The sequence below is a fragment of the Vanessa atalanta genome, chromosome 13 (assembly GCF_905147765.1).
Source record: "Vanessa atalanta chromosome 13, ilVanAtal1.2, whole genome shotgun sequence".
NCBI lineage: Eukaryota > Metazoa > Arthropoda > Insecta > Lepidoptera > Nymphalidae > Vanessa > Vanessa atalanta.
The window spans coordinates 9,274,579-9,300,848 of NC_061883.1; the positions used below are offsets into that span (position 1 = coordinate 9,274,579).

The window sequence follows — 26,270 nt, forward strand, 5'->3', positions numbered from 1 at the left end:
TTACGTAAAGTAGGTTTATTTCGCTATTATTAATCTAATAGCATTATTATAAGTTCTATTAGTACATACATTAAACGATTCTACCTTCTTTGCATAACTAATCTTTAACAGAATAACACTGAGAAAAATATCAAAATTATGTAACAAATATATAATATACATACATAGAATATAATTGTAAGGATGTAACTTAGTCTACTGTGATGTTTTTTTATTATAGTTTTATTGTTTTAATTTTGCATGTATAATACAAAGTAAGTTGATGTTACAATTACATAATTATTTAAATAAAAATTTTATTGATTGATATTTGTGTCACCATGTATAAAACAACATAAGATCATGTATTAAAGCTTTGTGTAAGAATATAGAATAAATGAAGATATTTGTCATTTTAATTGACGTTGATCATTGTCCATTTTCTTTTAAATAAAATGTTAAGTAAGTAAAGTGATTTTAATATTCGTCGCGTAATATTTGTAATTCATTTATATGAAGTGTATTTCAACAAGGACCAAACAATTGCTCGTGCGCACAATCGGGCCGCATTCTAGTGTAGTTATATTACAGTGAGTGTGCTCATTGTTTTACGACACGGCGAATCGAAATAAACGTATATTTAATTTACAAGCTTATTGTTTTCATTTAATTGTGTGTTTTCTGTATGATGAGTTGGTTAAGTGACTACTGACTAGCCTATTAGGTCGCAAACTCCGAGTTCCAGGGATCAAATTTCGATGTTTTATCAATAGAAGAATTATTAGGTTTTTCTATAGAGAAAATCTCAGTTAAAAGTTGGAATCGGGAGGTTGGCATGGCTTTCCCGTCTAGAAAAGTAAGTAATGCCGTTTGTTTTGCACCCGTATTCGTTGTGGTTGTTTCGAATTTGCTGTTCGCTTTACTGGAGTACACTTATCGTTACGAGTACTATATGTCCTGCGCACTTATCTAGTCGTCTTTGAGAATGAATGGGTTCTGTGATCGAAATAGATTAGATGGACTTTACTTACATTGTTACACACATGTTTATTTTTTTTAATTGCAAAATAAGCTATTAAAATCAAAGAGTTTAAATATATGAAAAAGTACTTTCTCTGGAGAGAGGAAATATCGCTCTTCTTAAAATTTTATATTTTCTTTTTCGTTTTCTCGTTTAATTGATTCAATATTTTTTAGAATATATATTACTTATCTTTTTTCACAATTAGCTATTTGACAATACGAAAAATAAAGTGTCAATTATTGTAATCAGTATATATTATAAGTTTAATAATGGTCATTTGCTAACGAAAGTTGAAAATAATAATTAATTTATTCAAAAATCCATAAATAAAAATGCATTTTTTTTAACGTTTGTCACGTGACACAAAATTGATGAAAACTGATTGGTCGGGCTTATAATGACGTCACTTAATTAACCTCGTTTGCTTGTCTGGATTATATGTGCCACAGATTACAATACAGGCAGATGACGTCACCGACCCCATTGCAGCGCCAAATTGTCAAAGTAGTGTTATCGCGCGCTATTTAAATATGGAATTTTTAATTTGATATTTTTCAGCAAATATGTACTAGAATAAAATAAAACTACTTTTACTGGGTTCTTTAACCTCTACTAAAATATAAAATGGATTTTAAAAACCAGTCAAATAGCCAAAATATTAACAATATTTAAAAAAATTATTTGTCAAAAGAAGTATTTTTAAATGGAGAACTAAAAACAACAAAAAAATTTAAAAATCCGTCTTTATTTGCACGAAGTTGTTGTCTTGCTTCTTGTATGAAGGCATTTTGAAAGGTGTGTAGTGAAAACACACAATAGTTTACGAGTCTCGAGCTTGGCTTGTCGTGATTTAGTTAGGGTCCTATTATCTCATAGCACGGTATCGTTTAAGTTAAAAAACAAATAAAAAAAAAACAATGATATTTTTTTGCAATTTGTAATAATTACCTCGTCAAAATAGTTTAAATTAAAAAAAAAAGTTTGAGTAGTGCAAGAATATCTATTAAGGATCGACAGGATATAGAGGTAAGTTTTTTTTTTTTTAATATTCATTAAATTATTCAAAAATTCTAATGACTTTCTTAATATTAATTAAGTATAAGTGCATAAATCGTATAGATACTTATTATTTAACGTCAAGTTGCGTTAGTTATCAATATTGACAGCTTTTACTTAAAGGGAAGTCTTGTTTATAGGTGATTAGTAAAATAATACTGTCTTCTTTTAAATGTCAGATCAATAATGTAAGTGTCACACTTTAAACAACCTTAATAAAAATGGCGGTAAATTAATACAATTTGAAACATACCTACAAAGATTTTTGTTAATAATGACTATGTTTTATAAAAATCCTCTCATTGCGTGTGTCTGTCTGTTTGTCTATACCTACGTAATAAACTCAAAAACTACTAAACGGATTTTAATATTGTTTTCACCAATCTAAGTGATTCATGATTAATGTTTCTGGTTTAGGTATAAAATTAATTATGGTTTTATGTAAATCGGTAGAGGTATGATGTTTGTTGCGAATATTGGAAAAATGATGTTGAATATTAGGGATGTATAAGTGTGAGACGCCGAGACTGGTAGATGGTATTTTATAATAATTAAATAGGTATTTACATATAAATGGACTAAAATAAATAATATGTACATAATTAAATAATATAACAATTGTAAAAGCGGCCGCTTTGTCGATAAAAGCCCAACATTACAAAGGCAAATCAAATATATATGTATATGTCATGTTTAAAGATTTATTTATTTGGTTATAAGGCTTGGTATCTGAGTAGGTACCAACTACTCAAATATTACCTAACAGCAATACACAGTATTGTTGTGTTCCGGTTTGAAGGGTGAGTGAGGCAGTGTAGCTATAGGTACATAACGTCTTATCTACCGCGGTTGGTGGCGCTATGGAAGGAATGATTAATATTTATCAAAGCGCTGATTTCCCTGGGCACAACCCAGGGTATACAATGTGTTCGGTTACGGACTAGCGATATTTTAGATACTAATAAAACAATTATTTTAATATACAAATACAGTTATATCTTTATACTATACAAATTAAATTAAAAATAATATTTTTCATTTTCATTTTTAGCATTAGCAGCCTGTAAATTTCCCACTGCTAAAGGCCTCCTTTCTTTTAAGGAGAAGGTTTGGAGCATATTCCACCACGCTGCTCCAATGCGGGTTGGTGGAATACACATGTGGCAGAATTTCGTTGAAATTAGACACATGCAGGTTTCCTCACGATGTTTTCCTTCACCGCCGAGCTCGAGATGAATTATAAACACAAATTAAGCACATGAAAATTCAGTGGTGCTTGCCTGGGTTTGAACCCGAAATCATTGGTTAAGATGCACACGTTCTAACCACTGGGCCATCTCGACTCATTGAAAAGAAAAAATTGGAAAATAATATCAGTTGAATAATATAGATAGTCCGCGATACCAACAAGACTTCATAGTTATTTTTCAATTAACTTTATTAGACGAAATAAAATATTATATAAAAATAACGAATACTTCGCGCTTTTTATCGTCTTTATGATCTTGTATAGAATAATATGCCTTATCATTTTATTAATTAAGGTTTAGATTGGAAAATTCAAATTAGCTTCAACGTTTCCGCGTCAATATCAACGAAGCATTGACAATCGATAAGTGTATTAAGGAAAATAAAGGAATCGATCACCTACGCGCGTTTTGCTTATTAATAGCATACCTTGATATTAAGTCATTTTAAAAACACCTTTTTTAAAAATTTTATGCGTCAATTAAATTTTGCAATAAATGTTTTGAGGCAACGATATACGATTTTTTTTAAATAAGTAACATATCTAATGAAATAATAACAAAGATATTTTTTATATCAATAGAACCTTAGAGCTGCAATGAATCATCAAAATCAGCTTTTAAAAGAAAACTTCAATTGGAAACCTCATACTTTTTTAATTCGTTGAATGTTAGGAAGGAACTATCTGTTCTGCCCCCGTATGTAAACTTTCACAATTACTAGGCTATTTGAAGGAAAAAACAACATAATATCGAGATTGTGTTCGACATTGATGCCTTCAAGCAAACAAACTTAGCAGAAAGTTTAAGTATACAACAGATATAAAATAAATAAATTAATATTTGCGTCATTTTTTTTACATCTAAGTAAACCATTTGATATATAAATATTGTTATGTAAATTACACATATTTTTCCATAATTATGCTAACGACTAAAACGATATTTTCCTTAATGTCTTGTACAATACTCTTAAAATGTATTAGTATTATGATTATTATAAGTTTAGTATGACTGACGATTTTCTAAGCCTTACAACTAATATGGGCGAAGGCGAAAGAAAAAATTTCTTTCGGCTGTTCATCGATAATTTTTCTTATTTAGATTGCTTAGTAGCTTTTAACGAGCTTAAATGTTATAAATTTAAAAAAAAAAAACAATAGCAATATACATAGTCAAAGTCAAAGTCAAAGTCAAAAATCTTTATTCAATATAGAAGTGTTTGCACTTGCTTATTGATTGTCAAAAATCTACCACCGGTTCGGAATTTAGCACCTCGGACCTGAGAAGAACCGGCGAAAGAAACTCAGCGGGATATATTTTTTTTCATTTTTTTTAACCATTTTCCATGTAGGTACAATGATAAGTATATATTAGTTGTTTGAAACAGCCTGGAGGCGATCATTTCATTCCCAAGGTGTGCAGTCAACTAAAAAGTCATTAGTGTTGTAATATCCTTTAGCACACAAACGCTCTTTAACGACTCTTTTGAATTTTATAATTGAATAATTTTGAACGTTTTCTGGGATCCTGTTGTAAAAACGTATACATTGCCCCAAAAAAGAGTTACTAACCCTGTGTAATCGGGTACTTGGAGTAACAAGTTTATTCTTGTTCCTAGTGTTAATAGAATGTACGTCACAATTTCTGGGAAAATCATTTATGTTTTTGCGTACATACATAACATTATCAAAAACAAATTGAGAAGCGACAGTCATTATTTTAATTTCTTTAAATTTACCTCTTAACGAATCTTTTGGGACCAGGTTATAAATTGCACGAATAGCCCTCTTCTGCAGTACAAAAATAGTATTAATGTCAGCTGCATTACCCCAGAGTAGGACATATAAAATAATATAAATATAAAGAGTGGTTTTCTTTAAACATGCAAATTTATAATATTAATTTCTTTGATTATTTATAAGACTGTCAAAGCTGAGAAAGCATTGAAAAAAACGTAAATACGTTCTAAGTACACGCACTTGTAAAGTACAATGACGTTTGGCGAATGTCAAGAGTAGCTGTCACGCACACAAAGTTAGTTAAGTTGGCCCGACATTGGCGAAATAATCTGTGCCCTCTTGGCACAAATAAAAGCAAGAAAAAAAAACAAAAGTTGGTCCGTTTGTTTTAGTTCTATTGTAGTGTGATACTCTATCTAGATATAAGAATAAACTAAGACTAACATATATTTTCTTTAAATTTTCAATAATTATTTTGTTGAGATTCAGTCGCTAAGTGGTCTAAGATAATAATTGTACCGTGTTACTGAAATTTACTTATTGTTAGTGATCGGGGTTGTACAAACTCATCTCTGTAAACATTTCTATCTATAAAACTACGTCCAAACATCAATGATATGTTGTTGAGTTCCAGATGAATTTTGAGGAATGATAAAGTTAGTTAATTCCTTTGGTGGCGGATTGTTGAAGGGAATTATTAATATTTATGCCGCAAATGTCTTCGATAGTTATGACTTATCAACATGTGACCCATTTGACCTTCTGATATTAAAAGGAAATGTCTCTTTTAAAAAACAGTGGTCGATTTAAAGTTCAAGGTCGCATGTTGTCGTTTTTTATTTATTTTACGTACGATTATTGACCATTCAGTGAGCCGAGATAGCCCAGTGATGATTGCGGGTTCAAACCCAAGCAAGCACCAATTAATTTTCATGTGCTTATTTTGTGTATATAATTCAACTCGTTCTCGGCGGTGAAGGAAAACATTGCGAGAAAGCCTGCATGTGTTTAATTTCAACGAAATTCTGCCATGTGTACCAAGCCGCATTGGAGCATCGTGGTGGAATAAGTTCCAAGCCTCAAAGGGTTAAGAGGCCTTAGTCCAGCTGTGGGAAATTTACCGGCTGTTGTTACTTTACTTTACTTTACTTTAAGTTTCATGAACGTTTTTTATCACGATATTCTTCAATTTCTTCTAATCAACCTTTGTGTTTTGTTTAGACTTTTAATTAACATAAAGTCAAGGTTATGGTATTTAGCGCTACATAACCTGTACTTAATTTGTAAAATTCAACAAACCTTTGTTATTGTTACGCTTCTGCTGAATACCTAGAGTATTGAGTAGTGAGAAATTGGCGATTGGTAGGTTTAATGTTCTTGAATTTTTATTTTTATTTTGTTATATGAATAAATCATTTTAAATGTAGTTATGATATCATTTTTCGAACGACGTTCTGTTACGTAGCTTACATTTATTAGATCGAACTCTCAGAAATCGTCACGTAATTTCACAAGTCGACTTTATCCGTCTATGGCTCTTTCTCTTTGACACGAGATTTTTAATAACAGTTTTGGCATTATCATTAAATTATTCTCAGATGTTGTTAATTTTTTTATGTCTCTGCTCTCCAATACATAATATATAGTAAAAGTAACTTCGGGTATCCCACTACAATTATCGTTTTATTAATGAGTAATCACTATTCTTGTTAAAAGTATAAATTATAGATAGAATAGCATTATAAGATTAAGAAAATTGCATGGAGCCTATTGATTTTTATTTATTTTTTTGGCTTTTTTTAGTCTTCATACAATGCTTATATTTGATAAACTACATAATCAAATAATGTCGATTTTATCGTTTTTTTAAATACTTTAAATATTTTTTAATAATTATGTTTAAAAATGTATCGATTACAGTATAAATGGCCGAACATGGAAATATAAGTAATAGAAATGAAGATTCATTTAAATTGTTTTTATTAAAAAAAATACTGTTTAAAATTTCAAATCATTGAAAGTCTTAATATCTTTAAACGGCCATTTATTACGATGCTGAGATATTGTTCGAAAATATATAATTAAACTAGTTGCTCCGCGCGGTTTCATTCACCTGAAAACGTTAATGCTTCTCTTCCGTAGGTCATATAAAGAAAAATGTTATGAATGTCTTCTAGTTTCCGCATCTTCGTCTGCGTATTTAAGATTTTCTGCAACCCCGTGTGATTTTTTTTCATTCATACGTGAAAATGTAACAGACAAACAAGCACACTTTTTCGTTTATAATGGGTCTGAATTAGACCTACGCCTTCGTATGCATATGACTAGAAGTGCATCATCCAGAAGCTAACTTATAAGGCTGCAGATTGTGAAATTAAATCTTATTGGAGTTTGCTGTTGGAAAGCATGGAAATCATGCGGATCAATCGTAGTTCAATACTGCCTCGTTGGCCTATCTGTTAATGTTCTCTGGTCGTGGCATAAGGCCGTTGAGCACATAAAGAGTTACGCAATAGAGAGTACATATTTATTTGCTTAAACAATTGTGCACTCCAATAACCAGACCTGATATCGGTTAGAAGAACAATCATGAAGCCTTCAATTAACCGCCGACAACAACTCTAAAAAGCTTCAACTTAATCGGTTGAACGTCGAGCAATTTAGCAATATATATACTAGTTTCATCTCATAAATTCTTCCGTATAAGAACTAGCTTATATTTTTAATTGTGTGTAAAGGCCTATAAGACGTTCTTGATTTATTTATATTGAACGAGCTTCGAAGCAAATTTATTCCGGATGCAATATATATTAACACATAAGGATATCTAGTACAATATGACAATTATAAAATTATATATCTGTAATTGCTTTAACTGTATAAGGAACGGCCTAAGGTTTATGCTGAACTTGTCACGTTTGTGACAATCAATTGTCGTGGCATTGTATTGTCTAGATATGTATTTTAAGTTTGTAGGTCATTGGTTATTTTTTTTTTCAACACGAGACATTAATATGCTAGGGTAATAATACATTGTGCCAAAAATATTTAACACATATTTACTGGATACGTACACGTGACGTATTTTTAGAGAGATTAGAAAATGATCACTTAGTTTGTAAGTATCCAATTAAAAAATATACAACATTAATTTTGTAGTCGTACTTTTTACTACAAAGGTTTTTCGAAATTAATTTTAATTAAAAGGTTTTAATTATCGCATTAAAAACCGATTATTTTTAAATTGTATAAATCAGTCAATTTTTGTCCGTCCGTTTGTTCCATTTACAGAAGTTAAGTAATTGTCTAAACAACACAATGGATTTTAATAGGGTTTTTACTGTAATGACTAACGAAACGGATTAATATCACCAAACAATTGATATTGATGTTTTGTAATCAATCAATTATGATGCTTTAAAGGTATAACAATGCTTAAAGAAAAATCAAAGTAATTAGTAGAGGTTCTTCATCGTTTTACAATATACAAAATAGTCCACGAGATTTAAAAAAAACTTAATATGCTAATACAAGTGAAATTAACTTGTCGCAAAATAGTAATCTTTATCAGACTGCACTTTACAATTTGGAACAGTGGCGTAGCTATCCCAATGTAGCCAATGCGGTGGCATGAGGCCCCTGATCCAAAGGGGCCGCGGGGGGCACAGATGGTATGATTTCGAGGAGGACCCATGTTATGGAAGATATTTTTTACGTTTCTATTTAAAATTGACTTAATAATTTTCTAATATTACCACATACACTATATTGTTGCGAGTTGAAATTAAAAAACAATTGCCCAAACCAACCCAACTTTCAGGTGTCCACTGCCGGGTGACCAACTATTCGGCCAACGCTCGACAGTCCACGTCCGGTTTTTTTTGCATTGGGGCCCGAAAAGCCTTGTTTACGCCACTGAACATTACAAGCGGACAGATCGCTCGTGATTGTAGTATAATATTTGTTTTTATTGTATCTCACTATGAAACAACATAGGGTACATAGATATACATTTTTTTTTATTTACGAACACTGCTCTATAAAAAATGAATAATAAATATTATGAGTCTACATCGCTGAAGTTATAACACATATGTAATTGTGAAACCTCTGATCCCTAAAAAACTTAAACTTCTTTAGGTACGACAAATCCCAAATTTCAAGGTCGAATGTAAGTGCTACCTTATTAAAAGAGCTTGATTAATTTTGTTGACTCATTATTTTTGATTAAGTTTAAATTCATATATATAGTTCTAATAACATATAACATAAGCAACCTGTAAATTTCCCACTGCTGCCCAGCAGGCCTCCTCTCCCTCTGAGGAGAAGTTTTGGAGCATATTCCACCACGCTGCTCCAATGCGGGTTGGTGGAATACACATGTGGCAGAATTTCGTTGTAATTAGACACATGCAGGTTACCTCACGATGTTTTCCTTCACCGCCAAGCACAAGATGAATTATAAATACAAATTTAGCACATGTATTAATTCAGTGGTGCTTGCCTGGGCTTGAACCCGAAATCGTAGGTTAAGATGCACGCGTTCTAACCACTGGTCCACCTCGGCTCTTATAGTTGTAATATATTATTTTAATTTATATTTATAATTAGTATTTTTTGTATTTTGTTCACTAATTAGCTTATTTTAAATAGAAAATTGTTATGCAAAGTTTAAGGAACCACTAATTTAATGTAATATAGTAATCAGTTGAGGTCATATTTTTGTCAAAAGTTCATTGAACTGTAATGAGACTACAAAGAAAGATTCATTTTTAATATTAAATTCGGTTATATTTTATCAGTCAGTATTTAAATAACAATAAAAAATAACTAGGTTTATATGCTAACGCTTATGTATGTATGTATTATAATATATATTATGAACATAAGTATAATTTACATTGTCCTTGATGTAAATAAATTAAAAGTTACTATTGGACTAATCATGATCGCGTGGAATAATGGAATGAATGCTAGCAGTATTACTCTAATGAATCGCAATTTCGATTTTAATTATATTTAAGTTTTTTAAAATACTATAATGTTGTTAAAATGAATGTTCCTTGGACAAAGCATTCAAACGAAGTTTTGATACGATCGTTTTTATTTGAAGCCCCCTTGATCTTTGATGTTGGAGGTCAATTTTGTTTGTTTAACTTATTTATAATAGTTTAGCTAAATTTCGATATTGATACCGTAATAAAAAAAAAAAACTATCATTTATGATAGTTATATTAGAAAATTAAAAGAAATAATAATTTACTTAAAATGACTACAAAATATTGGAGATGTTTCAGGTAAATTTTATCATTCAGATTGTCTGTAAACTACTATTTTAAAACTGTTCGTATAAAAATCTCTAGATAAAAATGAATACCTATTAACTTTATGATTGTTACGTGTAGGTTTCTTATAAATATTCTCGGTAAAGTTAAGAATTAATGTCACCGCAAACGGGATTTCCCTTATAAACGATATATATTTAAACGTGTGTGCAAGTTACCAATTGAGACCTGTTCTATATATTCATTTACAAGGATCTTGAAAAGACATTTAATAACCCTGTTTTTTAAATTGTTATATGGCCGATGGCAATAGTGCCACCTGCTAGTAAGCGATCGCCCTTAAAAAAGTAGCAGGTTGTAAATGTCTGAGACCTCCTCTTCTTTCGATGATTTGGAACTTGTTTCACCATGCTGCTCCAGTGCGGGTTAGTGATCCACTATATCTCTTATCCATGTAATTACAATGGCTCACTCACCTTTCAACCGAAATAAAACCATTCAAAGTGTTGTTGTTTGGCGGTAGAATTAACGATTGGAATTCAATCGATACTTAATGTTTTATAAAAGCTAATATTAACATGTTAAAATAATATCCTGTTAGAGTATTTCTAGTATTATTTGTTTTTATTTACAAAATATTTCAATATATTTAAAAAAATAATGTATTCAAATTTATAGCAATGATAAAACATGTGAATAAATAATTTTATTTTAAAATTATATCTGGCAGTATAATGATATTCATTTGTTTTTTGCTAACACCGTTGAGCTCCTTTTGTTAATTCTAACTATGAATATTTGTTTCGTGTAAAGAATATGTTTAAATTACTAATGAATTTAAAGTTTATTCAATAAACAAAATAAAAATTATAATATTGAACGTCTACTATGTAATATCATATTGTAATTTATTGTGTTCTTAACTGAACTGCTGGTGAAAGGCATGGTAGTACTTCATAAGGGGATGCTTATTTGGAAAAGGTTTATAAGGTTTTCTTATATACCTAATTCTTTAGAAATTATAAATAATGTTTTACTCGATGCGGAATGAAAGATATATACCGGAAAATCAATTTTCCCGCCATGACGAGTACCTGTCAATGTTCATGTTGACAGATTAAAAAAGATAATATTATAATGTTATTATACAAAGTGACAGATACTCGTCTGTGATATACAGATAATATCAAGTATTATGTACATTCTAATTGACTTTTTCTATCCTATACAGACTGTGACTACAGTGTTACATAGATAGACTAGAATTAAAAACACCTATTGCACAAAATCAAAGTATCATAATAAAACTTATTTAACAATGTGATAATCGCGATAGCCTTTAGACAATCAACTAATTAGGCAGGTTCCAAAAATAATTATTGTTAAGAAAATCAGATAAACTTGCTCGAGTTACTAGAGTTAAGACTTAGTTAACTGTAATCTAGCTTTAAATAAAACTATCAGATACCAACGAGGCCAAAACGTCGCTGGAAACATATGACCTATTTACATATTTATATATAACATTTTATTACCTTTTAATTTAATTGTATTTTATTACAGTAATTGGTACATAATGAAAATGTTGGTGTTTATATAATTGGTTCAATTACAAACTATTAAACAATGTTTCTGTATAGAAAATATATTATTCTCTACATATATCAATGCATTTTGATATATTTTTAAAGTATTATAGACACCTTCAGGATATATAAAATATTGTACTTAAAATATTCCACATTTATTCATTTAATATTTAAAAAAAATATGTATTTAAACGTGGGAATTAAGACAATTTTCTTTATTTAAAATGGTTGCCAGTATGTTATTAGAATTTTCAATTATAAAAGATTATTTCAAAAACCAGTCATGACTCAGTCGTTCTGCGAAAAAAATATGATTTACTATTCATTATTACAATTTGATTTGCTATTACTCGTTTTAGTCTCTAATTAAAATAGGTAGATATCAATGTTTTAAGTTACGGCTTCTCAATATAAACATCTATTAATATAATTGTCATTCAAGAATTGTAGTTTATTCCCTTCGGACAGAATGTAAAAGCGCCCATTAATGCATAAATATCTGACCTAATTTCAACATGTTATGATTATGTTTCAATAAAATCAATAAAAATCAAATCGAATAAATTTCGATAAATTCAAATCGAATAAAAATAAACATTGTTCTAGAAAGTTCTTTGTTATGAACAGTTTTAATATCCAATTTTATAAAATTAGTTATACGTATTTATTCTATTTATTCCATCACGAAGGCGTGCCCCTCCACTTTAAATCATCGACGTGCATATTTCGTGTCTTAGTGTACATATTAGACGACGAATGAAACGAACTATTTATCCAGGAAACTCAGTTTTTATTTTGAACAATGATTTATTTAAAGTAACAAATCGATAACAACTATAGCGCGATAAAAAACCCCAATAATGCTGTCTATTAATGACAACTTAAAGTAATTATTTTTATTAGCATAAATATAAACAGGCACTAGACGACGAAATATATCAATTCGACTATATAATAAATATTAACATAATAATTTTATGTGTATGTTTAACTATACACTAGCTAAATTAAAACAACAACCAAAAAAAAACATTTAAAAAATTAACTGTAATGATTAGTAATTGAAGTTATTGTCATGTTTTGTATGTAAAATCCTGCAGACCAACAGCGGTGGACTAAGCCTGTCAGAGGCCCGGGGCGGCAAAGCTCAACGAGGCCCCCCCAAGCTTTAAAAAAATGTTGTTTTACAAGCTTTTTATTCAGTTTACATTTGTGTGTGTACATAAGTATTTAATGCTTATGTGTACTTATTATATATATGTACATATATGTTTATGTGTAAACATTCTAGATGGCTGTAGAGTGTAATAATCTTGAAGAAATTATGTAGATACTAAGCACATTTTTAAATTCTTGGCTTGGAGTTGATTAAGGGAACGCGGATGTATTTGGGGGCACCCCAAGACTGGAGGCCTGGGGCGAGCCTCCGCTTCCGCCCCCCTGTAAGTTCGTGTCTGCAGACCAATAAAAGTTATTGGGGTTTTTCTGTCTTGAAATTCTCAGTAATAGTCCCGATTTAGGAAGTTGGCCGTGCGTACAAACTAGTACATTATAATTTCTTGTACGAAGTTGGCTTTTGCTTGATAACTTTTAGAATTGCTGCCGTATATGAAATCTTTCGGTAACACTTCATCATCACTAAGAAAATAGACGGAATGACAAATGAGCAAAATCGGTTTTATTAAGCGTTCCAAGTAGCTTATTAAATTATATTATATATAGTATTAATATATTTTTGTAATGTTAACTTTATTTAAATTGAATGTTATTCGTATCTAATTAAATACGTTATTCAAAGTCGAATTATAAAATTAGATGCGCCAATCATAACAACTTCCGGTCCGATTTTATAAGATTATTTTACGTGTAATCCGGAAGGAAGAATATATATATGTAGAATATAATTAAATTTCACGACACTAATGATCGTTTTATTTAAATATTAAAGAATATGTCGAACTCTTATGGTATTTTGTTACTGATTTGTTATAACGATGTATTTTATTACAGAACATATTAACATTTTCAATATTAATTGTTATTACATTTAATTGTAATAACAATTAATATTGAAAATTTATATTTATAAGGTAAAATAAAGTAACTGCCTGTGAATTTCTTACTGTTGGGCTAAGGTCTCGTATCCACTTGAGATTGAAGTTAGTTTTTTTTGCAGTTTGGTGGATACACTTGTGACAGATTTTCGTCCAACACGTCATGCAGGTTTTCTTACGATGTTTTTTCATAACACCCGAGCACGAGATGATGAATTATAAGACAATTTCACTCTACTTGTCCGGGTTTGAAACTTTGGTTGGTAGAAGATGCAGATGTTTTGAACTTGTATTAACTGAAAATTTGACTTAAAGTGGATCCACTTTATAATAAAACAAATTGTTGTGTCAATCGATTGATTGATTATTATTTAATTACACATACTAGATATAATTTTCGATCTTAAATACTAATAAATTGTATTGATATTTAATTTCGCCCGTATACTGTGTAATTGAACGTAAAAATCGGATATACCCGCGGTTTTACCTACAGCGGTATAAACCGCGGGGCACAGCCAGTTTTTCATCAAAATAATTTAAACTGTAACTTTAAATAACAATAAAAAAGGATATTGAAATTAAAAATATATGACAAGTAAACAAAACAAATTCATTTTTATGTTTGATTAAAAAATATTATCACGTCGTAAAACAATTACCATTTTATCATTCAAATAAATATTCATTATGGTAATATGTATCGCAAAGCGTGTAGTTATAAATACTTTTAAAAAAGCTGTTATATGACTTTACTATATAAAAAAAAAAAAAACTATGACAATTGCGTTTATGAAGGTCTAGTTATTATAAGCAATTACATTAATACATTCGGTTTTTTTTAATATTATTGATTTGTAATGGCGAATATGTCTCTCAGTGAATAAATTGTTCTATATTTACTTATGTATGACATTTATAAAATCGACTTATTAAATATTTTCAGGTATGATTTTAAACAGATTTTACATTTTAAATTAAAAAAACAGATCATTGATTACACTATTGAAAAAGGAGAGCAAATTCTATAAGATTATAAATTATAAAAAACTTCTGCATTAATTAATAGTACACAAAAATTAGGTAATTTATAAAGAGGTTATTGCAAGACTATTAAAAAAAGGTATAAATTGTTACATGCTTACTTATAAAAACGTGTATTTTAAATGGCATGTTATGTACGTCTTCATAGACAGACGAGATGTCTTAGAGGTTAGAAAACTTAACCGAAGATAGCGGCCTCATGTGCTTTATTTGTAAATCATCTCGTGCTCGGTGTTGAAAAACATCGTGAGGAAATGTGCATGTGTCAGATGAAAATCTGCTGCAATGTGTATGCAGCAATATTGGAGCAGCATGTCGGTATAAGCGTTTCGTGATTAGTGGAGGATTTAGCCAAACAGTGCGACATATACAGAGTGCCTTTTATTTTTATGTCGTTATGTTCAAATTCAAATATTTTTCCATTCATAATTCCAGTTCACGATGCCAACTACGGTGGTTTTTGGTAAGAACGAGAAGTGGAGGATAAATCGGAACATCTTCGTATTGGGTTTCGCCTTCATGGTGCATTTCACGGCGTTCCATGGCGCTGCTAACCTACAAAGCTCCGTGAACACCGACGCCGCGGCTGGAACCTTCACGCTAGCGGCTATATACTTTTCTCTAATATTATCGAATATATTTCTACCAGCTTTGGTTATAAAGTAAGTATTTATAGATTATTTATGTATATTAACTGCTTCTGAATGTTGTTATCCTGGGGATGAATGTCTTCTTATGCTACAGACATGCGAATAACTAAGGATCTCAAGCAAGCCCAAATTATTGTCTTAAGCCACAAAATGACGTATTTACGATACGACCTAAGTACGTTTCGAATATTTGTTTTATTGTACCTTAATTTCAGTAAACGTAACTATTAAAATTTTAATATATTACATCGCGTTACTCGTCCAAGCCACTGGTTGCAAGTCAGGTGATAAACTGTTATTTAAATTAATATAAAAGATCCATTAAAATATAAAACAATTAACAGTAAACAATTCATTTGGTTACAAAAGTGTTGTTTCGAATTACTTCCTAAATATTATACTCGTACAAATAAAGGAATTTACGTTATTTTGTTAGATGTAAATTTTTACATTTTGTGATTTTGTACTTTTCATTTACTTTTATTAAATATAACTAGCGACCCGCCCTGAAGGGCCATATTGATCTATTTTGAATTCACAATGTATTTAAGGTACTTAATTGGATAAGGGTTAATGCTGTATTGCTTAAAATCACTTCGAAAATAAGCCATTATTTCTCGCAAAAAGTAAAGGATAAAAAATGGTTATTGTGGTTTATCCCTAAGAGATAGACATATGTCAAAAACGGACTTTTTTTAAGACTTTTTGAAGGTGTACAATACTGTAGTACAATACTTTGACCAATCTCGTAGGGTTCAGCCAGCGTTTGCAATGCAAGCGCAAAAAATGTGTTTATTTACGACATCACTTCAGAAACCTCTAAAATTATTAGTGTTTCTCTACTATATTGTGCATATAAACCTTCCTCTTTAATCAATTTATCTATTAATAAAAACCGCATCAAAATCCGCTGCGTAATTTTAAAGATCTAAGCATACACAGGGATAGACAGCGGTAAGCGACTTTGTTTTATACTGTGTAATGATGATGATTGTATCAACTCAATTGTTATACAGACATTTTAAAGCAAGGTCAATATTGACTGCTACAAAATGAAATATAAAATAACATTATAGTATAATTCAAATAGTAATATATTTAATTAATTTATTTGTTAAAGTCTGACATTTGGTCGTGTAGTAATATTTATAATAGTAATACACTACAAAAAACTGCTAATAAAATATTAATACAGCGAGAGAAATTTATTAAAGTAATATTGTTATCATAAATTCTTCGTTACTTTAAACGTACATCGTTCTATCAGGAACGCATTTTCTTAGCGGCCGGGTGGGTATTAAGTTTACATGCATACATATATAAAACAAACCTTGCAACTGAAAGAGGAACCCAACTAATTAAAATAAAACTTTACACGCTTTTGGTGCTGGTGACAATACAATCTATAGTATAAATTGTATCCATTTTTAAACATGGTTTAAATAAAACATTATTTATAAGGAAGGAAAGTAAAAAGAAAAATAACTGCCGTAATTGTCACGCTGCTGAATCAAGCTCTTATACCAGTAGAATTTTATCACACACATGCTGGTTTTTACGATGTTTTCCTTCACCTCCAACCACGAGATGAATAATAAACGATGAGAACGATGGTGATCTAGTGCTTGGCCGGGTTTGATCCCGCAGTCTTAGGTTAAAATTCTAGTTTTCGAGCCCAATGGCTTGTTCTATCAATATATCAATCTATTATAGCAAATCATACGCATAGAAATTATGTATTCATTGATTGTTGTGTTTTAAAAAGTCTTAATGCATATTTTGTCTTGATAAATAAAACACATAGTGTATAAAAAACACGGTAGTAAAATAAGTCATAGACCCAATAAAAACAAAATCAAATTGCCTTGTCGCCGATTCTTATAGTGTTAAGTTATTGTTCGGTGATTTTTTTTAAAATGTTTTTTATAACTCATAGAAAATACCTCAGTGTTATTTTCCAGATATGGCGTAATATTTACGTGTAACGTTATGCAATAATGTCTTCGATCAACGATACTACAGTGGTATCGTTGATCGAAGAATAATTTCTAGAAAACTGGACTAGTTGGAAAACTACAATCTGCACAAAATTAGATCGCCTTTATATTCGTAATTCCTTAACATTACTGGCTTATAACAATAATGATTTCTGACTACGTTTTTAGAATTATGGTTTTTATTGAATAATTTAATTTGTTCGATCAGCATATGTACTTAAAATGAAATTTGTATGCAAAGCACGTAAACTTTAAGGAGGATTCAAACTTTTTTTAGATGCTTTATTTATGAATAATAATAATTATTAAATGTGACTGTAAGAGTTTGTAATATCAAATTTCGAGTTTACAATGACAGATATGATTGAGGTACATAGATATCTATGTCAAAGTTGTCCTTGTAGGCCTCTATACACGACAATGGAGGTCAGATATTAATCGCATTGTGCAAAAACTAGCCTCTCAATTTTGAATTAGGATCAAATGCGAAATACTATGTATTGGCTTATGTGTTACAATTTTTTTTTTTAGGTGGCTTGGCTGTAAATGGGCAATCGCAGTTTCTTTTATAGCATACATGCCTTTCATAGCTGCTCAATTCTACCCGTATTTGCACACGCTGGTACCAGCGGGAATGATGGTCGGTTTCGGTGGTGGCCCTCTCTGGTGCGCTAAATGCACATACTTGTCTGTTGTAAGTATGCCATAACAGCGTAAATATTATTAAATCATAGATATTAAAAAAACTTCAACTATTGTCTCCGTTATTAAGTGCCTTACATTTACATTATTAAGTCGCTACAAAGAATACATTTAAATATAATATAGAAACGATCCCTTACTAAACTTTTTGACTGCCTCATTTATCTAGTAGCTATCGGTCAGGAGTCGGAACTATTTAATTCTTCTGATTGTCCAATACCTGCTAATTGTCCGATGAGAAATTATATTCCTGAAGTTTGAAAGGTGTAGTTTTACAGTGTTAACCATCCCGTGCCTCGGTACATAAAACCGTCTTGAGCCTGAACTCTCTCGTCCCATCGTTCAATTAGAATTGGAATATATAGTGATCTGTGCACATACATTTACGCACTATCTACCCATCTTTTGATTACAATTGAATTCGAATCGATTTTTTAAATATGTTTGGATATTTAGAGTTCTTAATTCAAATATTTTTAAGGAAGGGAAAATATCCTTGAATTAAAATCAAAGCATTAACGATGTGCATTACATCACTGGGAATTCGCCCAATATGTGTGAAGGTCACTTTTGTGATTACTAAATTCCATAGCGTAAAAATTACATGTAAAGAATCACCCACAAGGCAGTTTGCATATTGATGAACCGTATTAAATTGTTATAGATGGATAAATCGTTTAGTACGTGTTTATTTTATAAATATGCCATATCCTGGTGTTAGACATTGAGTCCTGAATTGAAAATAGGTTTAATAACTTAACGAGTGATTTTTGAATCGAATCTTATTTATTGATTGGTACAAGGTCAAAGAGACCCCGTATTAAAGTAAGTACACCATAGCATTCTGTTTTCAATAGGCATCATATAAATATATTTATCACTTTTCATATATCAAATAGATGTTACGGCCTCCGCACAACAGAGAAGTCTGTTTTTCTTTGCCGCACCGCAAGGGACACACATACGAGGCGTATTAGACCTCGCTCCGCATTGAACGTGTTAATATGATCATATGATGTTCTACTGACCGATTCCGGGTATGGTGGATATTCTCAGAGGAGAGTTGCGCAATGGAGATATCGTAGCACGCAAGTGTTGACAAGTGCGCACTCTATTGCCATTCATTAATAACCCGATTGAGTCACGAACATATAATTTACTCGGTAGTGGCTTTGAGTTTGCTCTGGGTGTGTACCACCAACTAATCAGATATTCTACCGCTAAACTGTTGTACTCAGTATTGTTGTATTTCAGTTTGAAGAGCCAGTGTTACTACAGGCACAAGGGACGTAACATCTCAGTTCCCAACGTTGGTGGCGCATTGGCGATGTAAAAAATGTCTAATATTTCTTACAGTGCCATTGTCTGTGGGCGGTGGTGACCACATACCATCAGATGGGCTGTTTGTCAGACCATCTACATTTCACATAAAAAAAACGATGCTTAGATTACCCATTAACAATAACTATAACAATGTTTTGGTTTGTGCTCCTACATATATCATTAAAAAAGTGATATGGTCAAGCTTGATTGGTTGATATTCTAATTATTGATAATGGACCGTTTGGAAAGTATAAATTGCATGTTACAAAGATAATGCTTAACTTTGTTAGGGATCTGTATGGTAATGTGTTGTTTGAAACATTTGCAAATTGCAATAATCAGCTAGAATCTATTGAACAGCTTGATGAATTCTTTTAATTATACACTCTACCCTTTGCTTCGTTTACGATTGAATTTATATGTTTGGTATTATTACACAGGTGGCAGAACCATACGCGAAGTTATCAGGTGTACCAGCAGAGGTGCTTGTGGTTAGATTCTTTGGACTATTCTTCATGTTCTACCAAATGGCACAGATATGGGGTAATCTGGTGTCTTCAGCAAGTGAGTAGACGGCGAAGAAACTTAGTTTTTAATTGTTTAAATATTAGACAAAATAGGGTATGTAATATGATATGAAAAAACTGTTCATAAGACGCAGTTTACACTTTACTTTTATACATTATTTAGTCGGTTTTTAGAAAATACAAAATTATGTCTGTCATTGTTGATTTTACATTCGAAAGAACATATAACATGTATTTAATGTATTTAATTGATCACCCCAAAGCTAAATTAAAGGTAAAATTATTATAATTTTTTCTTTAATTCCACTTATTTATAGGAAATGAAGGAATAATTATTTAAAAATTTTTTGGTCTATTTCCGTACCAAAATTATAATATAGTTATATTATACCTTTTCAGTTTTATCTTCATCACTCGGGGACGTGACGCTTTTGATGAATGAAACATACATTGAGGCACCTAAAGTAGCGGCGCTCATGAATTATACTATATCTACGCCTGACTATGGTTCCACTTGCGGAGTTAACTTTTGCAGTGGTAGCGATGCGCATGTCAGTTTTTTACTTTTGGCCTAATTATTTAATCAATTTTAATTATATTTTTATTAAAAACAGACTTGTAAATACTTATGTTCTCATCTATACTCAATTGGCTTGATTCCTTTGTTTCTTTTTAAATTACGACCCATAAACTGTTAGTCTGTTTTTATTATTTCTTGGTCCTCTGAGCAGACTTAATTGCGGCAATACTACTAAGAGCTGCTTTACTAATAACGCAGGTAAAGCCGGAAGTACAGCTTGTATTTAATAAGCTCGTATTGTTTAAACAATTGTATTTTTACGATTCTTGGAACGAATTGAAAATTGATCTTAATATTGAAATGAGTCTTGTAGTTACGTTGATTTTTTTGGCAGGAAAACACAAATTTAGAGACGCCATCTCCGGTTAAGATTCAGTTGATCGCAGGTGTTTACCTTGCTTGTATGGCTGCAGCGAGCATTCTCGTCGTCATTGGTGTGGATTCATTAAGCAGGTATAAGAAAGTAAACTAACAAAAAGTAATTCTATAATAGTAAAGAAAACCATATGGAATAAAATTCAATCAAAAATGCCAATAATTGTCATTCATTTAATTTTGAACAATAAATAGTGGCTTACAAAAAAATCTACTACTACCTTCAAATTTAAATTGAACCTGTAACCTTGACCGTGACTTTGGCGAAATAATCTGTTGCGTTATAAGCACAAATAAAAGCTATAAAAAAATCAACATTAAACAATATATAGGTAGCAACATATACCAAAAGAATCTTCTGGTGCGGTGACCACACAAGGGTTTTTGTTCTTTTCCTTTCAATGAAACGACCATTCTGTACGATTGCTGATTCGCCTATTCCATCTCATTATTTCATAGCGCGTAATATACACATCTACACCCTAAAATTCTCGAACAACCTTTAAAGCTAAAAAAATAATAAAATATTTGCGTTAATTTTAGTATTTATTTTACATTTATGTTTAAGATATAATACTGGACGTCAACCGATGGCCCAAGGCAAGTCAGGGTTCCAATTGCTGGCGGTTACGCTTCGCCAACTCAGGCACAAGTACCAATTGTTGTTACTGCCCGTTATCGGTTACATCGGCGCTGAACAAGCATTCATGGCGGCGGACTTTACGCAGGTAAAATATTTCCAGATTTAAACTGCAATTTTAGGTAAAGCTCAAACATTAAAGACGTTGATTGGTAGACTTTAAGAGTTTCTTATCTTTATTTTGAAAAATGTGTAGTTTTAGATGATGTTCAACATATATTAATAAATAATTAACAAATAGTAATCTAATTATGCTATATTTTGAATTATATTCTCTCCTGCATCGGAAATCGCTAACCTATCCTAAATTACAAATTTATAAAGCTGGTATTAGTTTTTTTATGTATTTCATGCAAATGTAATTACTTTATTAGTTCAAAATAACATGTGGATGTTTATATTTGATTTGAGTATTTTGAAATACTTTACTTGGTGGTAAAGTTCTCTACATGCTCGTCTGTGTACGTACCACCCAGTCCTCATATATTTTACCGACTCACAGCAATATTTGCTATTGTTGTGTTACGGTTTGAATTGTGAGCCAGTCTACCTACAGGCAAAGGGGTCATAACATTTTAGTTTTAAATGGTGAACTTTTTTGACAGCATCAATGCCATACACATTGCATACAGACACGTGGTGGTGACCCTTTACCATGATCTTTCGCCCTGCCCATCTACATATTTCATTAAAAAAGTGCTTTAGCCGTTAAATCAAAAGTAAATTAACTTTTGCAAGTGACTTTTGTTTTGTTGTTTTGTTGAATTTTTGAGTAAAATTGGCATTTTACTCAAAAATTTTAACCTTTACAGCACTGGGGCACAGAATTGCACGAATTGTCCTTGTCAAAACCATTAAAACAATCGCAAACTCATTTACGTAACCAGCTTCCTGTTTGAGGTTGGTGCTTAGTATTATTGGTTGAAGGTCATTCCAGTGTCCGCTCGAACAACCTTTCACCAACTTATTGTTGTGACAATTACATTTGGTTAGGTATTATAATATGTATGCAAATTATCTTTTTATATGAACGCAGGTTACCTAGTATGTTATATATTATTAGATATTTATATATTATTAGGTTCTTTGTTGGTTTTAATTTTTTTAAGTAACATTTTTTTTTTAATTATTTATTGCCATATATTTTCAAAATATGTCAGCCAATAGGGCACGAAATAATCTTAGTTAGATTTTTTATCACACTTTTATGTTTGCATTTTCAGGCTTTTGTGGGGTGTGCATACGGGATTAGCAATATCGGTTTCGTGATGATTTGCTTTGGAGTTTTCAATGCTCTGGCGGCACCAGTAGCGGGTGCTATTGTTAAAATAACCGGTCGTTTTCCAGTCATGGTGATTGCTCTCGTAAGTTGACTTGAATTTTAACTAATAAAAAAAAATATTGGTAACACTCCAACATGAACACTTATCCAAAGTTATTTTAGGGTACAACTATAAAATCGAAAATACATGCATTGATCTGATAACTTGCACAAAAAATATTTTAAGTTCTTAATTTGTTTCGCAATGCACGATATTGATTTATTTCTCAGATGAAAATAACAAATAAATCAATTAATTCTTCAAAGCGATTTATAATAACTGAGCGATGTTTCTCAATTTAAATACGTATATAAACAGATAATTATATTTCATTTGAGAATAAAGAGTAACTTCTGTTTCTCTGCGGGTTCTTCCCCGTATAATCTTTGTTACGAATCATTACGACTATTTCGTGATATTTAACACTAACATATTTTCCCATCTGCATGATGGTGTAATATATAGCACACTGTATCCTCTCTGCAGATATCGATGACATTTTAAGTCGAGGTCCGACCTCACAGGAGGCGGCCTTAGGACTTGCGTATTCTGAGCCCTTAACCTCCCAACATCCGGTAGATACATATCTACGACTTGTACGCCCGATGACGCTATCGAGCGATTCTGGCAGATACTGTCAATTCGGAAAAAAAGGAAAAAGTTACATGATGATTAAAAAATGCTTAGAAAGCCATAGATAGATAGATAAATATGTATAGCGTGTGTAACTTTATTATTTAAACGTATTTTAAATTTACAGCTCTTGAATATCTGTTTGTTGACGTCGCTGTTGATGTGGAGGCCAGATCCTAAGCAATGGCTGGTTTTCTTCATACTGGCCGCGATCTGGGGAACCGCAGACGCTGTGTGGCTTGTCCAAGTAAACGGTATGATTGTAGTAAAAACATTTCTAATTATTTCATATTTTAATTTTATGACTATTATTACTAGTATTCAATTAATCAAACGTCTCATAAAATAAATTTGTTCTTTGCAGCTCTCTCGGGGATCCTGTTCCCGGGTAACGAGGAAGCAGCTTATTCTAACTTTCGTTTATGGGAAGCGACTGGTAGTGTGCTCTCATATGCATCAGCACCATATCTATGTGTGAGGACCAGGTATGTATCATTTACTGTCTAGTTCAGATACATCCGAATAGGTATCACTCGGATAATGCTCGTACTCGTACTTGTGATGTTGTTGTGACAAAAATATTGTTCTTTTATCAGTAAGTATAATTAAATAATTTTGATTGAAATCAAGATAAAATAAAATATAATTACGAGATTACAATATAGATTTTATGTTTAGTAGCATGTTGTAGGTGACGCCTTCTATATATCAACGAGCAAATCTACCGCCTGACGTATAAGTATTTTCTACTCATGTACATGTATTTATTAGTGAGGAGAAATAAGGCATTATTTAAGAGTAGCAGTAAAAACTAAGTACCCGAAAATCCTTATTGAATCTATACATTAACCTTAGGCTAAATATTGTTCAGCATGTGGATAAAATTTAATTTATGTCTCAAAGGACTCTCTCAGTTTTTTTATACTAGAATGGCTAAAGTAAAGACTTTTCTTCTCAGCGGTATGAAGCAAGCAAGCAGCGTTTGTAGTGTATATATCTATCGTCTATTGGCCTATAGCCTAATAGACCCAAATTAAAAACACTGTCGTTTTTTAATTTCTACAGGGGTTCTAACTTTCATTTAAAGGATTACGGAATTTCCAAACTCTAAAGGCTTTGCTTAAACAATTTCTGTCGAATGACAAAAAGAGATAAAGTATTGTTGCGTTGTTCAAACACGCCCTATAAATTTAATTTTAATGCCCTAAGAGTCTTTGCGTGGACTTAGATTATTAGGTACTACGTGTGTTTTAAAAAATGGCTAGAAAAATAAAACGTATCTAAAATAATTCTAATTAAAAAATGAAGATAATATATGTATTCCCTTGCAGGTTATACGTTCTGGTGGGTCTTCTAATCTTAGGATTCTCAGGATACACGACCATCGAACTAATGGAGTATCGCGTGAAGCGTCATCATAATGAAGAAAGGAAGTTCGAATTAGTTGCAGAGAAAGCTGACCAAGAATAGAACGTACTACCATTTACATAATTTATTAAACGATGTGATAAATCTTTTAGTTATTAATAGACTTATCAAATAATTTCTAGCCTTAAATTTGATTAATGGTGTATAATTAACTATTTTTTTGTTCACAAAGTTTTTGACCAACGTCACAAAAAGACCAAGTCAATTCAAAGTTGGCAAATTATGAGTTTTTAAAAAAGAATCTCATGATTTGTATTCTTTTCTCATGTCACTTTATTTCTTATCTAAAAGTTCATATTGTAGACGACTCTTCCTAGGACCCCTCCTTAATGCAGTGACGAAAGAAACTCATAGGTTTATTTGTAAATTCATACATAGATCAAATTAAACCTTATCATTTTAAAAATCTTTTAACAAGAAGTCGGTGAATTATTTACGTAATACATGAGAAAAAATAGTCTATTAAAATGGTAGTAACATTTATCTAATTTGTATTTAATTAAGAAATAGCAAGTAATATATAATAATATTTAAAATACTTTTCTATTTATTCCTAAGCGTATATAAACAAGATATCTTTCTTTGTGTGTTCTAATGCTAATAAATGCGATTTAATAGCTATATTTTTTAGTAAGAACGTAGTTATTTTACAGGAGTGGACTTTTTCCAACAGTTTTGGACTGTAGTAGTTAAGTTATTATTTTTTACTGTTTCCAACAAAGTATTTTAATTATTGTTATGTATATTAACGTTTTTCTTTAATGTAAATTATTCTAATATAATTAATAAAACTTGTAAACGCAATAAATTATGTAGGTTTCGTTATCAGCCAGATGCAGTTCTTTTGACCTTGCCTTTGTCTTTTTTGTTAATAAAAACGAAGGTACATATTTAAAAAATCATCATATAATTTTAAATTTATATAAATTTGTTTATTTATATTTATTATGTATTGAAATACGTAAATAGCTTAGAGATTTGTTTTAACATCTTTTTTTATATTGTAAGGTTAAGAAAATAAGAAAAGAGTTTTGAATAAATCATTGTTTTATTCTCTTCACATAAATACTTAA

At 30.9% G+C, this 26,270-nt stretch overlaps 1 protein-coding gene across 1 annotated transcript; it reads left to right on the plus strand.

Moving 5' to 3' along the window:
• Nucleotides 1–1,937: 1,937 nt before the first annotated feature.
• Nucleotides 1,938–26,066, plus strand: LOC125068152 (UNC93-like protein). The gene is made up of 11 exons (XM_047677186.1): nt 1,938–2,029; nt 15,456–15,682; nt 18,199–18,361; nt 20,133–20,256; nt 20,619–20,770; nt 21,134–21,252; nt 21,743–21,902; nt 23,038–23,178; nt 23,897–24,023; nt 24,134–24,254; nt 25,101–26,066. Exons 2-11 carry the CDS (start codon nt 15,462–15,464, stop codon nt 25,237–25,239), a joined length of 1,467 nt encoding a protein of 488 aa, XP_047533142.1. The 5' UTR covers nt 1,938–2,029; nt 15,456–15,461; the 3' UTR covers nt 25,240–26,066.
• The last annotated feature ends 204 nt before the right edge of the window (nt 26,067–26,270 follow it).

Excerpts from the sequence above, each read along its gene's own strand:
- LOC125068152 (XM_047677186.1), top strand. The coding sequence starts at position 15,462 with ATGCCAACTACGGTGGTTTTTGGTAAGAACGAGAAGTGGAGGATAAAT. Across the intron at positions 18,362-20,132 it reads AATGCACATACTTGTCTGTT|GTGGCAGAACCATACGCGAA; the intron begins GTAAGTATGCCA and ends ATTATTACACAG. Across the intron at positions 20,771-21,133 it reads GCAGTGGTAGCGATGCGCAT|GAAAACACAAATTTAGAGAC; the intron begins GTCAGTTTTTTA and ends TTTTTTTGGCAG.